The 17,723-nt window shown below is 43.4% G+C and overlaps 2 protein-coding genes across 5 annotated transcripts in view; one reads left to right on the top strand and one right to left on the bottom strand.

Moving 5' to 3' along the window:
- LOC140392656 (putative oxidoreductase YteT) overlaps window positions 1-9,250 on the top strand; it is a 378,465-nt gene extending 369,215 nt beyond the window's left edge. For all 3 annotated transcript variants that reach the window (XM_072478137.1, XM_072478135.1, XM_072478136.1), the window contains one exon: window positions 8,499-9,250. In XM_072478137.1, the coding sequence (XP_072334238.1) occupies window positions 8,499-8,621 (123 nt within the window). In that variant the 3' untranslated portion in view covers window positions 8,622-9,250. The remainder of the gene's footprint in view (window positions 1-8,498) is intronic.
- Window positions 9,251-13,822: 4,572 nt separating this feature from the next.
- The window catches only part of odad1 (outer dynein arm docking complex subunit 1), a 41,332-nt gene continuing 37,431 nt past the window's right edge, over window positions 13,823-17,723 (bottom strand). For both annotated transcript variants that reach the window (XM_072478133.1, XM_072478134.1), the window contains one exon: window positions 13,823-16,095. In XM_072478133.1, coding sequence (XP_072334234.1) covers window positions 16,027-16,095 — 69 coding nt within the window. In that variant the 3' untranslated portion in view covers window positions 13,823-16,026. The remainder of the gene's footprint in view (window positions 16,096-17,723) is intronic.

Raw genomic sequence — 17,723 nt, 5'->3', positions numbered from 1 at the left:
ACTAAAATAACCGGAGTGTTTTCCAGCGAACCACAGCCAACAATATAATGACCATTGGTGTCATCTATAATCCGAGAGATAGTAAATTGTATTTTTTTTATAGTTTAGTATTGCCGTGCCTCTAGCCCTATCATTAAAGCCTGAATGAAAGACTTGGCCCATCCATTTTTTGCGAACCCTATCTGGTACTTCACCCGGAAATGGGTTTCCTGTAGAAATGCGACACCTGAGGACCCTTCAGATGAACAAAAACCCTTGAAATGAAAATGAAAATCGCTTATTGTCACAAGTAGGCTTCAATTAAGTTACTGTGAAAAGCCCCTAGTCGCCACATTCCGGCGCCTGTTCGGGGAGGCTGTTACAGGCCTGTTTCACTGGCCCATTTAGACTTAATATTCCACGTTACAAAGCAAAATGGAGATCCCCCAACGCCTCTCACGCCGGGGTCAGCCATTACCTCTGGAGATCAACAAGTAAGGAATCTTAACAAGCAAGCGTGAGGAGATCCCACCCGGACAGCGGCCAAGCCCGGTCCAAATGACCAGACAAGCATAAGACAGTGGAGAACATCAAGCAACTAATGTGAATGCACTCCCTTCCCTTCTCCCTCCCTAATCCAACAATACCCGATAGTTTAAAAAAAATTTAGAGTACCCAATTATTATTTTTTTTTTTCAAATTAAGGGGCAATGTAGCGTGGCCAATCCGCCTAACTTGCACAACTTTGGGTTGTGAGGGCAAAGCCCACACAGACACAGGGAGAATGTGCAAACTCCACACGGACAGTGTCCCAAGGCTGGGATTCAAACCCAGGTTCTCAGTGCCGTAGTCCCAGTGCTAATCACTGCGCTACTGTGCTGCCCTAACAACACCCAATAGTAATATTAAATCTCCATAGAACATAAATCTATTAAAACTATATTGTAAGCTCCAGTACACAAGGTGTTTGCGACTAAAAGCTACAGCACACCCACTTCTGTAACTCCCATCAGCTAACCTCATCCTTAGCTGGGAGGCTCAACACATACAGAAATTAAAAACTTAAAAGCTTATAAAATTCATGATTCAATGCTACAACAACAGCACAACAAAAAGAATAAGTCCAGCACTTGTAAAAATCCAACGATAATTTCTTTATACAAATCAACAGTGTAAAAACTTCTGAACTTCAAATTACATAGTAACTTCAATATCTACATTAAAAAAAGGCATTAAACAGAGTTCGACCTGAGCTTCTGGACAAATAAGTTTGTCTCTTCTGGAGAGTCTCCCAGACAGACACCCAGAGGTGGGCTGGGTATAACAGACCAAACCGGAGACCCTTTTTAGAAATGACGGATTTCACCGGTTGAAAGCCGCTCTCTTTGCCAGGTCAGCACTGAGGTCTTAATGCAACTGAATGGAGTGGCCTTCTAATTTTATCTCCCAGTATTCCCTGGCACATTGAAGGACCTGTTCCTCCTTCTTGAAGTTGTGAAATCTGATTATAACGGCATGTGGGGGGTTCCCCAGCACGAGGTCTTGGTTGCAATGTGCGATGAGCACAGTCTAGCTCCAGAGGGAGGGGTGGGATATGAAGACTCCTTTGCCCACCATTTTGGTCAGCATGGTGGAAAAATATTCTGTTGGGATGTTGCCCCCCCCCCCCCATCATCTCCGGCAAACCCACAACGTGGATATTCTGCCTCCGCGACCTGTTTTATAGGTAATTTACTTTGGCCTTTACATTTTTATTTGTCTCCACTACTGAAGACAGGCCATTGTCCAGTACAGAAATCCGATCGGTGTGATCAGAAAGGACTGTCTCCATATTTTTCACAGCAGGTGGGGAAGAAGGTAGAGGTGAATTACTTCTTTAGAGAAATAGACATGATGGGCTGAATAGCCTCCTTCCATGCTGTAACCATTCTATGATCTGTGCTCCTCTAATTTTGGCCTCTTGAACATCGTTGATTTTAATCGCTCCACTATTGGTGGTTGCACCTGCAGTTACCTAGGCCCCAAAATCTAGAATACGCTCCCTACATTTCTCCAGCTCTCTATATCACTTTCCTCCATTAAAGCACTCATCAGTAGCTGCTACACGTAGCTCCATTTTATAAAAAAACATTTGAGGAAGCAAAATGTCAGCAATTTAGATGTTGTTCAGTTGTGGTACTGTACTGACACCCAGTGGCTCATATTGTTTATTGCAAGTGTTGATTAACATCTCTTTGGAGAATATGACTTGATTCCCATTCATCTTTAGTTTGACTTTGGAACTCAAGATTTTTCTTATCTGGGCTGAAGTTTCCCCTGACCTTGAAGAGGTACAAACAATCCATGCTCCCCACCCAGTGAAGATGGACACATAACTGCAAGCCAATAAAAATTAAAAGCAGACTTCTTCCGTCCCATTATTGGAGTTTTGATAGAGGCGTTTAAAATCATGAGGCGCCTGGACAGGATAGATATGGGGAAACTCCTCCCACTCGAAGAAGGTTTGAAATGAGAGGGCACAGATTTAAAGTAAATGGTAAAAGAAGCAAAACTGACATGAGGAAAATATTTGTCACACAGCAAATGTTTTGGGTCTGCAGTGCACTGACTGAGCATGTGATGGCGGAAGATTGAATTGAAGCATTTAGCGGAGAATTAGACTGTTATCTGAAAAGGACGAATGTGCAGGGCTACAGGGAGAAAGCAGGAGAATGGCGCCAAGTGAATCTCTCTGTTGGAGAGCTAGTGCAATCACAATGGGCCAAATTGTTTCTGGGTTGAAGCAATTCTGTGATTCACAGCAATGGACCAATTCTGTTCCAGCACACTGCTGCCGATCAGACAGGTCCCATAATGGAAGTAGCATTTAGCTCTTGCACATTTAACCTACATCATTAATTCATTGCCTTAAAATGCATTATAAACTGCAAATCCAGTACATAATCCCACTGCTACACAACTCAGAAATATATTCTTCATTCATTCTTTGGATGTTTGGAGTCACTGGCAAAGCCAGCATTTATTGCCCGTTATTAGTTGCCCTTGTGAAGATTATATTGAGGCATCTTATGTATTGTTATGGGAGAGGTATTTTCAGAACCCCAAAATGTATCATGGAGTTCAACCAACCTCTCCCTTTAATGGATTTGTTGCTTTTCCTAGCACACGGCTTTTTCCCCAGGTGTGGAATTACAATTGTGGACACGTGGGTTTTTAAACACAAAACACTGTTTATTCCATGATCTCAACTTAACATCTTAAATAAACATTGGATCTCTTAACACCCCTTACTTCAAAGATAACTCAGAAAATATTGCAACAGTAAAATATTCCTTAAAATGTTCCTTCAAACTTCCAAGAGACTTAACACCTTTAAATAAAATCACACCAGGTTAAAAGCTTTACAATTATAAGTTTAAATCACCCAAATGATCCACAGATAGTCTTTCATGGCAGAGATCCAGCTCACTGCAAAACACAGACACACATCCAGCTCTTTTTAAAACTGCAAAACTAAACTGCAAAATGGCTGACCTGACCTCAGCTCCACCCACTCTCTGACATCACAGTTTTCTTAAAGGTACATTGCTTAAACATCCATGTCTTAAAGGTACTCTCACATGACACCTCCCACCAAGAAAAAAAAAAACCATCAACTTCAAGATGGTTTCATTTTTCACTTTTGCACCATCCACTAAGAAATGTACACAGTAAAAATATATTTTCATTTAAAGAAGACAATACACGCAAACAGGTATAATAATATAATCCATTTTTCTTTGTTGTTCTTCCTCCAACTGAAATCCTTCTCGATTGACAGTCTCCTTGAATAAAGTCTCTGCACGATCCATCCATTCCTCTACTCCTCGGCATTTCTCTTCAGAATCAGATAATTTAGTTCAACCTGACCACAGAGCCCCTTGCAATTCTCCAATACAGGAATATTGGTAATCACAGCCTTCAGGCAGTCAAATGCCTGTTGAAAGTCCGCTGTCCATTGAAATTTTTTAGGTTTCTTTAGCAAGTCCATCAGTGGAGTAATCACGCCACAAAACGTTTGCACAAATGTTCGATCAAAGCCATTCATGTTAAGAAATCGCATTATTTCCCTTCGACTTGAGGATAACGGAAACTCCACAAGGAAAGTGATTCGGGCTTCTCCAAATTCACTGTCGGCTAGGTTCATCACCAAACTCGCCTCCTGAAGTCGATCGAAGAACTCTATACGATGTTTTAAATGTTCTTTCCATGTCTGGAAGTTGGAAATAAAAGCAGATTGTCCCAATTTCTCAATGCAATCCTTTAATGGTGGGACATGATAAGAGTCCGTTCTTGTAACCATTCACCTTTCCAAGTCCCAAGTGATTGGATTCTGTCCCGTCTCTGGGGTCGATGTGTCCAATGGTGAGGCGATTCCTCGATCGGGGGGTGGTCGCTCACCTGTCTTTGTTTCGGCCACTGCAGGCGCCGACAGGTCTGGCCCGGTATTCAATTGCTAATATGTTGCAATTGTTCCCGGGGATAGCCGATTTAACTGTGGATGTCTGAGTTGATTAGGTGTAAACAGTCCTGAATGAAACTGCGGATACCTGGGTTGATGGGCTGTTGATAGCCCTGAGTATCGATCTGGGCTACGTTCCCAGAGCTGAAATATGCAAACCTGTCTGGGGGCAAACACCTCATTTCCTCCCACCAGCCGAGAAAACATCTCTGAAAAATACTGGGTGGCTTTGAGCCATCCATACTCTCCGGCAGCAAGGCCAACCTGAGGTTTAACTGCCTTGACCTGTTCTCCAGATCCTCCACTTTCAACCTCAGGCCTTCATTGCTCTCTGCAACTATCAGCAACTCTATTTACAGCGAGACAAGCCGGTCCTCCTGCTGCGACAGGGCCTCCTCCACCCCCTTCAATGTCTCGCCCTGCCAAGGTGCCATGCTGACAATTTTTGCAAGCGCGCGAGCAGGCCGAGGGTTCCCTGCGTGGATGTTGGTGGGGCTGGGGACCCTCTCACAGTGTGTTTGGACTGGGGGAGGGGGTAGAGGATCACTTCGGAGGCCTCGGAGATCGGGACACCATTTAAAAATGGCACCCCAATCTCTCGCTACACTGGGGAATTCCAGCGAGCTGAGCTCCCCACTGTACAAAACGGGGCTATGTGCAGCCTCAGCCGCACATTCCCCATTCAGGCACCTTATACAATGCGAGTCGCGTAGTATAGCCATGTGTTTCTCGGCACGGCGAGCACTGGGAAACAAGCGTGCTAAACGCGCTCACTATGAGACTTTGTTCCCTGTTGGGAGAATCGCGCCCATTTTCTTTTCAGGCATGAAGACCTAAACAAAGTAAGAAGTCCATCTGTAATAGCGTGATGGAGTGGTATTTTGGCAGTGTTGCTGCATCTGTACAAGGAATTGATGAGACCGCCAAGTCTCATTGGAGTACGGTGTACAGTTTTGGTCCCCTTATTTGAGGAGGGATGTATTTGCATTAGAGGCAGTTCAGAGGAGCTTCACTGGATTGATTCCAGAGATGAGGGCTTTGTCTTATGAATAGAGATTGAGCAGTTTAGGCCGATACTCTGTCGAGTTTAGAAGAATGAGGGGAGATTTAATTTAGGTACATAATTTAATTTAGGTCCACTCACATTGATGCAACAGTCAAGAAAGCCCAACAATGTCTCTTACTTCCTACGGAAGCTAAAGAAACTTGGCATGTCTGCATCGACTCTCACAAACTTCTACAGGTGTGCGATAGAAAGAATCCTATCCGGCTGCATCGCAGCCTGGTATGGCAACTGCTCGGTCCAAGATCGCAAAAAGCTGCAGACTGTGGTGAACTCAGCCCAACGCATCACACAAACTTGCCACCCCCACACTGATTCTGTATACACCTCTCGCTGCCTCAAGAAGGCAGGCAGCATTATCAGAGACCCCTCCTACCCAGGCATTGCCTTCTTCCAGACCCTTTCATCAGGCAGAAGGTACAGAAGTCTGAAGACTCGCACATCCAGACATAGGAACAGCTTCTTCCCCACAGCTACAAGACTCCTCAACGACTCCCCCTTGGACTGCTCTGTTCCCTGTAAGAACACTATTCATGATGCCCTATGCTGCTCTTGCTCATGTGTTTGCTTTGTTTGGCTCCTTGTTCCGCACTGTAACCAATCACTGTTTTGTCAATGTCCTCTGTTGATTATTCTTGTGTCTGCTATGTACGTACTGTGCACGTTCCTTGGCCACAGAAAAAATACTTTTCACTGTACTTCGGTACATGTGACAATAAATCAAATCAATCAATAAGATGATAAAAGGTATTGACAAAGTAGACGTAGAGCAAATACGTCCTATTGTGGGACAATTTAAAACGAGAGGTCATAGTTTTAGAATAAGGGGCAGCAGATTTAAAACAGAGATGAGGAGAAATTACTTCTCTCGAAGGGTCATGAATCTGTGGAACTCACTACCCCAGAGTATGATGGATGCTGTGACATTGAGTAAATTTAAGGAGGAGACAGTTTTAATTAGTAAGGGGTTGAAAGGTTATGGAGAACAGGCAGGAAAGTAGAGTTGAGGCTCAGATTAGATCAGCCACGATCTGATTGAATGGCGGAGCAGGATTGAGGGGCTGAATTGCCTATTTCTGCTCCTGGTTCTTATGTTCTTAGATTTTGTGAACATCCAATGAGGTGTCACTGAGGGAAAAGTAATATCCTTGTATATATCAGACCTTTCTCTCTATGGTGCCTAGAAATTTCTTATACATTAAAAGGAAATGGGAGGTTGAACTGCAACAGGAGATACCGGCGGAAGACTGGAATAAGATTTGTTCTGAGGCTCATGTTGTTACCGACTCAAATACCGGGAGAGAATATAAATGGAAGCTCATTACTAGGTACTTCAGATCACCACATATTGCTGTAAAAATTGGTTCCTCCCCCACAAATATTTTCTGGAGAGTCTGTGGGGAACCAATTGGTCATTGCTTCCACACATTCTGGTCAAGCCCAAAGTTGAGAGAGTATTGGGATAAGATATTCAAAACATTGGCTGAGGTATTTCACATGGACATCCCACAGACCCTCCCTAACTGCTCTGTTAAGTCCAATTCCAGAAGGGTCTGGTGGCAGAAAACATAACTATCTTTTACAAAATTTGCTGATAGCTGCCATTAAGGATTTCGGCCTCAATTGGCTGAAACCCATATGGCCAACCTATGAAACTTGGTTATCCAAAGTCAGAGAGTTATTGAAGATGGAACGAATCATGCATGCAAAGCAAAAAATTCTTTCAAAGGTGGATCCCAGTAATGTGAATATTGTTCACATGAACTAAACCCAGAGAGCACTCCCTACCCCACCCCAAACCAACACCATTCATTTTATATATTTTACTTGTCCCCCCCTTTTTTAACCGTGCTTTCCCATATATTTCCTATAGTACTTTTCACAGGTATTCTATGTCAGGAAACAAACAACTTTTATACGAACCAGTCATCCTCATCAAATTCTTCTTCATCTGCTATGCCAACACTTGCCTGTACACATAACTTGATTCTCAGAACTAAAAGTAGCTTTGTAATATTGTTTCTTTTATTTTTCTGTCGACAGCACTGATGATAAATGTGATAATTAATGAACTTTTACCACGTTAATCTTTTGTTTCTGTGTGCTGTTAAGAAAATAAATATAAAAACAAAAAGTTCACCCAAAAAAGAAAACCAAGGGCAGTAGCATACCTGTGAGAAACAGACATATAAACTACTTCCTTCTTAAAATTGATCTTTTTTGCCAAATATTTCACTTTCCTCTTCAAGGTACTGGATCTCAGTGGACTCGGCCTCCATGTGCACTGACATCCATCCAATTCCTCTTTCAGGTGACCATTTGCCATGTGTGAACCAGACAGTGTGTGTTGTGGAATATTTGACTAAGAAGTTCAGTGACATCCTGATGCTATTTCCAAGCGTACACAATTACCAGTAGGGATCATTGGATAATGTTGTAATGATGTCTCATCTGGTTCACCGTGTGCACAGTGGATTCACCTCCTGAGGTGTCTTTATTTCCGAACTAGAGCTTAACAAAAGCTGAAAACACGAAAACTCTGGCCGATTGCATCCAGGTACACAAGTGACTAAAGACTGTTCTCCATAGAGAGCATTACTGCAAAGCCTGAATCTGCCCTTGCTTGGCCTCTGAGTGATGGTCAGAATGAGGAGCAATCTGATTTTCACCTCCCTTAGCCCAAGGCACAAACTCCATTTGTAACTGTACAGCTTAATCATTGCCACCCATTGCAAGATTTTCTCCATTTTATGGCAGCTACCTCTGAGCATCCTCTAGCTTAGTTTGTGAAACAATAGACGCCAAGCTCCAAGGGGCTCTGGGTGCTTGTATGCTAACGGCGGGACAGCTTGTTGCTTATTGCGCAGTGCTTTGTAACAGTTTACTGAGTGCAGCTTTGTTCTTGTTGAACCGTCCGCTGTGTAATTTCCCTTTTCTTGCTCATTTGTTTCACAGGAGAACAATCCATCACTGATCAGGACAGGTCCTGAAGAGACCCTGGTCAGCCATCTGCTGGTGTTTGATGCTGAACGTGCAAGGAGAGAAAGCCGGGTTGTTTACTGTGCCCATACGGAATAATCAACAACCGTGATCACCTCAGGAAGCAGAAGATGTTCAGGAGCAGTTTGTATTTTAATAGGAAGTAGCGCTCTAGTGCAGAGCTTTGTGTTCCAGGAACAGGCTGCCATTCAATTCCAGAAAACCAGGTTGGGGTTTGCTACTCTCTCCACCTCAAGCTCTGCACGCAAATACAATTTGAAAAAAATTCACTCCCATGGATGGAAATAACAGAACCATGGGATCAAACCAATTGTATTGAAATCTACTCAAGTAATACTGTACAATTACCAAATAGAAATTTGTGGGCAGCGCATTAGAAATTCCTGGTATTTGTACCTGCCGGGTAATAATATCCTCCCACGGCACTAACTGAGAATCAGCCCAAAAATCAATATGGAGGCGGGGGGGGGTTAGAAATTCAACTTCAGTGAGCACAGAATGAGCGCAAGCGAATTGGACATCTGTTCTAAACCCCTCCCTTTATAGCCAGCCATTATAAATACCATCCATTATAATTGCCACTCATTATAAATTACTTCCAGTTATAACCCTGCCCATTATAAGCATGATGTGGAGATGCCGGCGTTGGACTGGGGTGAGCACAGTACGAAGTCTTACAACACCAGGTTAAAGTCCAACAGGTTTGTTTCGATGTCACTAGCTTTTGGAGCGCTGCTCCTTCCTCAGGTGAAGGAGCCTTCCTTCACCTGAGGAAGGAGCAGCGCTCCGAAAGCTAGTGACATCGAAACAAACCTGTTGGACTTTAACCTGGTGTTGTAAGACTTCGTACCATTATAAGCATAGTCATTATATAGCCCACCCATTATACAACTGCACATGTTATAAGTGCAGTCATTATAAACATTTCCTCTGATAAACGCTACCGAAAGTAAACGCCTCCAATAAACCCTGCCCATTCTAAGCCCATCTCATTATAAGCACCACCGAGTAAACACCCAGACCACATACAGTCTTCTCAAGAAAAATCCTGCCTGTCACAGAATCTTACAGTGCAGAAGGAGGCCATTTGGGCCATCTAGTCTGCACCGACCCTCAGAATGAGCACCCCACCCAGGCCCATGCCCCCACCCTATCCCCGTCACCCCATCTAACCTTTTGGACACCAATGGGCAATTTAGCATAGAACATAGAACATTACAGCACAGTACAGGCCCTTCGGCCCTCATGTTGAACCAACCTGTGAAACCACTCTAAAGCCCATCTACACTATTCCCTTATCGTCCATATGTTTATCCAATGACCATTTGAATGCCCTTAGTGTTGGCGAGTCCACTACTGTTGCAGGCAGGGCATTCCACGCCATTACTACTCTCTGAGTAAAGAACCTACCTCTGACATCTGTCCTATATCTATCTCCCCTCAATTTAAAGCTATGTCCCCTCATGCTAGACATCACCATCCAAGGAAAAAGGCTCTCACTGTCCACCCTATCCAATCCTCTGATCATCTTGTATGCCTCAATTAAGTCAGCTCTTAACCTTCTCTCTAACGAAAACAGCCTCAAGTCCCTCAGCCTTTCCTGTAAGATCTTCCCTCCATACCAGGCAACATTCTGGTAAATCTTCTCTTTCCACCCTTTCCAATGCTTCCACATCCTTTCTATAATGCGGCGACCAGAATTGCACACAATACTCCAAATGCGGCCGCACCAGAGTTTTGTACAGTTGCAACATGACCTCATGGCTCCGAAACTCAATCCCTCTACCAATAAAAGCTAACACACCGTACGCCTTCTTAACAACCCTCTCAACCTGGGTGGCAACTTTCAGGGATCTATGCACATGGACACCGAGAACTCTCTGCTCATCCACACTGCCAAGAATCTTACCATTAGCCCAGTAATCTGTCTTCCTGTTACTCCTTCCAAAATGAAACACCTCACACTTTTCTGCATTAAACTCCATTTGCCACCTCTCAGCCCAGCGCTGCAGCTTATCTATGTCCTTCTGTAATTTGTAACATCCTTCCGCACTGTCCACAACTCCACCGACTTTCGTGTCATCTGCAAATGTATTCACCCATCCTTCTACGCCCTCCTCCAGGTCATTTATAAAAATGACAAACAGCAGTGGCCCCAAAACAGATCCTTGTGGTACACCACTAGTAACTGGACTCCAGTCTGAACATTTCCCATCAACCACCACCCTTTGTCTTCTTCCAGCTAGCCAATTTCTGATCCAAACTGCTAAATCACTCTGAATCCCATGCCTCTGTATTTTCTGCAGTAGCCTACCGTGGGGAACCTTATCAAACGCTTTACTGAAATCCATATACACCACATCAACTGCTTTACCCTCATCAACCTGCTTGGTCACCTTCTCAAAGGACTCAATAAGGTTTGTGAGGCACGACCTACCCTTCACAAAACCGTGTTGACTATCTCTAATCAAATTATTCCTTTCCAGATGATTATACATCCTATCTCTTATAAACCTTTCCGAGATTTTGCCCACAACAGAAGTAAGGCTCACTGGTCTATAGTTACCAGAGTTGTCTCTACTCCCCTTCTTGAACAAGGGGACAACATTTGCTATCCTCCAGTCTTCTGGCACTATTCCTGTAGACAAAGATGCCTTAAAGATCAAAGCCAAAGGCTCAGCAATCTCCTCCCTAGCTTCCCAGAGAATCCTAGGATAAATCCCATCCGGCTCAGGGGACTTATCTATTTTCACACTTTCCAGAATGGCTAACACCTCCTCCTTATGAACCTCAAGCCCTTCTAGTCTAGTAGCCTGAATCTCAGTATTCTCGACAACATTGTCTTTTTCCTGTGTGTGAATACTGACCAAATATATTCATTTAGCACCTCTCCTATCTCCTCGGACTCCACGCACAACTTCCCACTACTGTCCTTGACTGGCCCTACTCTTACCCTAGTCATTCTTTTATTCCTGACATATCTATAGAAAGCTTTAGGGTTATCCTTGATCCTACCTGCCAAAGACTTCTCATGTCCCCTCCTTAGCTCTCTCTTTCGGTCCTTCCTAGCTAACTTGTAACTCTCGAGCGCCCTAACTGAACTTTCATGTCTCATCTATCCATAAGCGTCCTTCTTCCTCTTGACAACTGTTTCGACTGCTTTAGTAAACCACGGTTCCCTTGCATGGCCAATCCATCTAACCTGTACATTTGTGGGAGGAAACTGGAACACTCAGAGGAAACCCATGCAGACAGGGGGAGAGGATGCAAACTCCACACAGACAGCCACCCAAGGTCAGAATTGAACCAGGTCCCTGGCGCTGTCAGTCAGTAGTGCTAGCCACTCTGCCACCGTGCCGCCCACATAGACCCCTCCAATTTTAAATCCTGCCCATTATACTCACCATCCATTATAAACCCCACCCATTAAACACTACCATTAATGTTGATCATTAATCTTGTCTTATGCATCACACCAATTAAAAATGTCTCATATAAACACTGCCCATATCTATTATAAACCCCAGCCATTATAAACCCGTGCACTTTACATCCCATCTGTTTTCCAATGTGGCTGTTATGAACTGCGCACATTATTCACTCTAACCATTATACATAGTGTCTGATGTACACCATACCTGTCAAATACCCTGCCAGATGTGTGATCTTTTAAACACATCAAACATACCTGTTCTATTCTCTTGTTATGCACTGTGCCGATTGTACATCTTATCTGTTTTACAGCCCATTATTATGCACCTCATTCATCAAACACCCAGCCTGTTATAACCCGATGTTTTCCCTTTTCATTGAAGCAAATTTTCCAAAGGTGTTGGGTGTGAGTCAGGATGTTGCAGCCTCACCTCTTGATTCAGAAAATCATAGATTCATATCTCACTCCAGAGATTTGAGCAAATAATCTAGTCCAATGCTTCAGTGCAGTACTGGGACCGTGCTGCAATGTTGGAAGTGCTGCCTTTCACGTGAAATGTTACATTTTTGACCTATCTATCCTTCTCATGTAGATGTGAAAGTTCTTTTGGCACTCTTCAAAAAGTTACTGAGGAGGCCTCCAACATTTACCCTTTGACCAACAGATTGTTTGGTCATTTTGTTCTGTGTTTTGTTTGTGGCATTTAGCAGTGACTGCATTTCAGAAGTACTTTATTGGTTCTGAAGTGCTCAGGATGTGCTAAGGCTGTAAAAGCTGTTATGTATATGCCAATGCTTTCAGTCTTTTAAATATAAACAAGGCACAATTGGATCTGAACTTGGAAAAAAGTGAAAACCTCATAATTAAAAATGCAAAGACGGCACGGTGGCGCAGTGGTTAGCACTGCTGCCTCAGGACGCCGAGGACCCGGATTTGATCCCAGCCCAGGTAACTGTCCATGTGGAGTTTGCACATTCTCCCCGTATCTGCGTGGGTCTCATCCCCACAACCCAAAAATGTGCAGGGTAGATGGATTGGCCATGCTAAATTGCCCCTTAATTGGAAAAAAAATGCTAACAAATTGTTTGAAACAGACAGCAGGTCCATCAGGATCCGAAAACAAACAGATGGGTGAATATTTTGGTGGAGACATGGCTTCAGAACAATTTGTACCAAGTTGGTAAGAGTGCATCTTCCCTTTGATGAAACTCATTGAATCATTGTGAGGATATTTGAGGAGCAAGAAATGTTCAATCATCATTCCAGTACTTGGAGGAAGCCAGATAGTTAGCACCAGATTTAACTGCACATTATACAAACATAACCATTCTGTGAACTCAGGAATTGACTGATGACTTTTTACAAGAGCTCAATGTCTAGCACACCACTTTATTGGTTGATTTCCCATCAGTCATTTATACAGGACCAAATAATGAGCAAGGAAAATTACAACTTTTATTTTCTGGTAAATTATTTTAAAATTTTTAAAAAGTGCTAAGTATTATTTTATTGTCGGTTTGTTGTCTACTTTAGATATTTGATTTACCTCCAAGCAATGCAGCGATGAAAGTAGTTTTAAGTCCAAAACAGGTTTAAAACAGTGCTTTAAAATATCTCTTGAATTACAAGATGTCTCCATCCACACATGTTCATAGCTCTGGCTTCTCAGGTGTTTCTGGAAGCTTCTGCTTACTTTAGCTCTCAGAGGCTACACCCAGGCTTAGTAAATCTAGCACAGTGAACATAGATCAGTCAAAAGTCTAACATAATCAAATATGGATCAATTCAACCATTGAACAGTGCACTAAGTGATGTTTATAATTTTTTATGATAATATAACCCATGATTAGACTTAACTCAAACCTTTATTCAAAATGATAGAAGGATACAAGAGGATATGGGAAAAGCAAACCCAGTACCCTACATGAATATTTGCAATAACAGTGCGACTAACAATGGAGTTCAAACTAGTGAAATTAATGTAGAGAACTGTGGTTAGGAAGAGCTCCTTCACACAAGTTCAGATTAATTCTCTGGAAGAGATGGAGGCAAAAACCATAAGGGCCAGCCAGGAGCCAGTTAGATTGTGTGGCAGGGGTCGCTGGACAGATGGAACACAACTATTTAGTGAACCCGTGTTCCAGTGCAGTAGAGCAACCTATTATGAATGCTGGAACAGTGGTTGTACATGGTGTTACATTGTGGGCCTTCAGATGTAATTGCTGGTGAGAAAGGCAATCAGACTGATCTCCATAGTTGAAATTACAATGGGAGCACTTCCAACAAACTGAGGAACTGACTGGATCTGGTCTGGCTGCATGACTTATATTCAGAAACCAATGGAAAATAAAATTGGACCAAATGTAAAACGGGTGGTGAGAAATGCAGATGTCTCAATTCACTCTCCGCAGTTTCCCACCAGGTGAGTTAGGTTAAAATGATCCCCATAAATCTAAAAGTCAACAATAGTACAGGAGATACACCTGCAGTGAGTCAGTTGACCTTCGCCAGAGCAATACCAGAAATGCAGAAAGTGGCCTCTGTCCTGCGGTGAGTCACTGGGCAGAAACTCAGGGGAAGGACAAAAAAGTTCCTGCCAAGTTTAAATGCCAATATTTTTTTCTTAATTTCTACAAGATGCGAATGTATTTATAAATGACAAAGTCAAATTAATATTGAATATGAAAGATTAGAATTTCCAATGTTATTTTCGATTGCAAATTAAAACAAAGATTTATGGAATTTTCAAGATTAAAAGTGCCCTTTATTTGTCAATCCACAAGGATTACTGTGACTCTGAATAGAATTGGTGGGGAGGGGCGAACCAGGAGTTTCCCTGGGGTTTCAGTACCAATCCAGCCAGGACATCTGCCCCCTGAGTCACACAGTAACCACAGTAAAGTGAAAATGGTAGTCACGGCCAATTCAACAATTCTAAAATACATGAATGATTAGAATGAGTTCTTTGTGGGGAATATCTGTATTCATTGTCAGGATGTGAACGTCATTGACAAATCATGATGATGTGTGACTTGGGGGGGGGTGCACGGTTAGAGCTGGAATTATCCCTATGCAACTTCTGCTCTTGTCCTTCTAAGGTGGGCACAGTAAGAAGTCTTACAACACCAGGTTAAAGTCCAACAGGTTTGTTTAGAATCACTAGCTTTCGGAATGCAGCTCCTTCATCAGGTGAGTGAAGAGATGGATTCCGCAAACATATATACAGACAAAGTCAATAATGCAGGATAATACTTTGAATGCGAGTCTGTGCAAGTAATTAAGTCTTTACAGGTCCAGATGGTGCGAGTGGAGAGAGGGATAGTCACAGGTTAAAGAGGTGTGAATTGTCTCAAGCCAGGACAGTTGGTAGGATTTTGCACGTCCAGGCCAGATGGTGGGGGGTGAATGTAGTGCGACATGAATCCAAGGTCCCGGTTGAGGCCGTACCCATGGGTGCGGAACTTGTCTATCAGTTTCTGTTCTGCATTGTCGCACGTCCTGAAGGTCGACTTGGAGAACGCTTACCCGAAGATCAGAGGCTGAATGCCCCTGATTGCTGAAGTGTTCCCCGATTGGAAGGGAACATTCCTGCCTGATGAATGAATTCCAGTCACACCGTCTGAACCTGTAAAGACTTAATTAAAAGACAATATGCCTCAAGTTTTACTTTGACAATAGCTTATAAGAAGCAATTGCTATTAATGACCTCCGGTGCCGGTCCATGACTGACCATTCCAATAATTAACCTCCAGAGTTTCCTACTCTCAGCTTCAACAACTTGTATGCAAAAGCTGATTCATTGCTAAGAGGATACTGGTGTGTTCCTCTTTAAAGAATTATATAAAAGACAGTGATTTCATTTCTTACATGTTAGTTTGGATTTAGAACGAGTTGAATTGAAAAATACAGCATGAGCAAAAATCTATACCCAACAAGGATCAACATATCGAGGGAAAAGGTCTGGTGTGAAAAAAAGATGCAGAAATGGTAACCTCTATAATTCTAAAGTAGTAAATCTTGTGAATATGATCTTCCTTAGCATTTCTTGGTTTAGGGCTTTTGTTGAGAGCGGTCATAATGAATGCTTTTCTTCAATGCCTTTGCTTCTTTCTTCATCACCTAAAAAACATTGAGATGTGGAATAACTGAACTCATCAACACAGTGGCATAGCAACTAGAGGGATTGAGAGCAACCATTAAACAAATAGAGAAAGCTGGCTGCCTGAAGGTGCAGATAATACAGGCCCTAGGTTGACCGATTCCAGGTCGTCAAGTTTGAGTTATACTGCTGGCTATGTACCAATCTCTGGTCATAGAAAACAAGTTCTTGTAAATCCTCCCCTTGCCAGCATCTGAATGTAATACAACATTGCATTGTAGTCGGAGATAGGATTGAAGCGGGGTGAGGATGGGCAAGTCGGCGGTGGGGAGGGCCGAGAGGCGGTGGGGCGGCGAGAGGAGGAGAGGCGGTGGGGGGGCGAGAGGAGGAGAGGCGGTGGGGGGGGCGCGAGGAGGAGAGGCGGTGGGGCGGCGAGAGGAGGAGAGGCGGTGGGGGGGGGCGAGAGGAGGAGAGGCGGTGGGGGGTGCGAGAGGAGGAGAGGCGGTGGGGGGGTGCGAGAGGAGGAGAGGCGGTGGGGGGTGCGAGAGGAGGAGAGGCGGTGGGGGGGTGCGAGAGGAGGAGAGGCGGTGGGGGGGAGCGAGAGGAGGAGAGGCAGTGGGGGGGGCGAGAGGCGGTGGGGGGGCGCGAGGAGGAGAGGCGGTGGGGGGCGAGAGGAGAGAGGAGGAGAGGCAGTGGGGGGGGGGGCGAGAGGAGGAGAGGCGGAAATTTAAAAAAAAACATTGCATTGTAGTCAGCTAATCTATTTTAGTGATGTTGGTTGAGGGATACATATTAATAGGACAGCAGTAAAAACTCCCCTGATCTTCAAATATATGGGAGTTTTTTTACATCCACCCAAGAGGGACCTTGATTTAATATCTCATCTGAAAGATGGCATCGCCTAAAGTTCAACACACCCTCAGTACTGCATTGCAGTGTGCAGCTTCCATAATGGGCTCAAGTTTCTGGAGTGGGATTTAAATTGACAATGTTCTGACTCAAAGAGACAAGAGTTTTTTTTACCCATTGAACCACAATTAACACCTGCATCTTAACCAGCTAACCTTTGTGGTATCTCTGGCCTAAATGTTTGTTGGTATTTGATTCTGAAGTCCAGAGGAAATGTTGCTTGGTAACCTTGGAGTTTCAAATACCTGTTCTATCTGTGTATCATTTCTCCTTTCATCATGTTAATTAAATTATTTAACTCAGTGAAAACATCATGATCACAGGTCGCAATAAGAAAAACTGGCTTCGGTGACATCTGGAAGACCTGAGCAGCACAGTAGCACATTTGCTATGACCAGAACATTCAGAATTGTGGGAAGTAGAGAAATAATTGGAGGACATTGAAGTTGCTGATGAGATGGGGAGTTTTCTGTGTTTTAACATCCCTGGCCTCGTAACCTAAAGGCTCAGGTTAATGCTCTGGGAACATGGGTTCAAGTGCCACCATGACAATTGGTGGAATTTAAATTCAATGAATTAATATGAAGTGTGATAGGGTAAGAAATGTTTCTGCTGCCCCTGCTCAATCCTGACATTAATGTGAAACATTTACTCACGAGTTGTCTAAATGAATGCAATCAATGGAATTAACTGATATTAACCCCATCAGCAACTAATGTGCTGTCTTATAAATAAGGCG

The sequence above is a fragment of the Scyliorhinus torazame genome, chromosome 16, assembly GCF_047496885.1.
Source record: "Scyliorhinus torazame isolate Kashiwa2021f chromosome 16, sScyTor2.1, whole genome shotgun sequence".
Classification (NCBI taxonomy): Eukaryota; Metazoa; Chordata; class Chondrichthyes; order Carcharhiniformes; family Scyliorhinidae; genus Scyliorhinus; species Scyliorhinus torazame.
The sequence above is the reverse complement of the archived record's forward strand: the minus strand, read 5'-3'. Positions and strand labels throughout refer to the sequence as shown.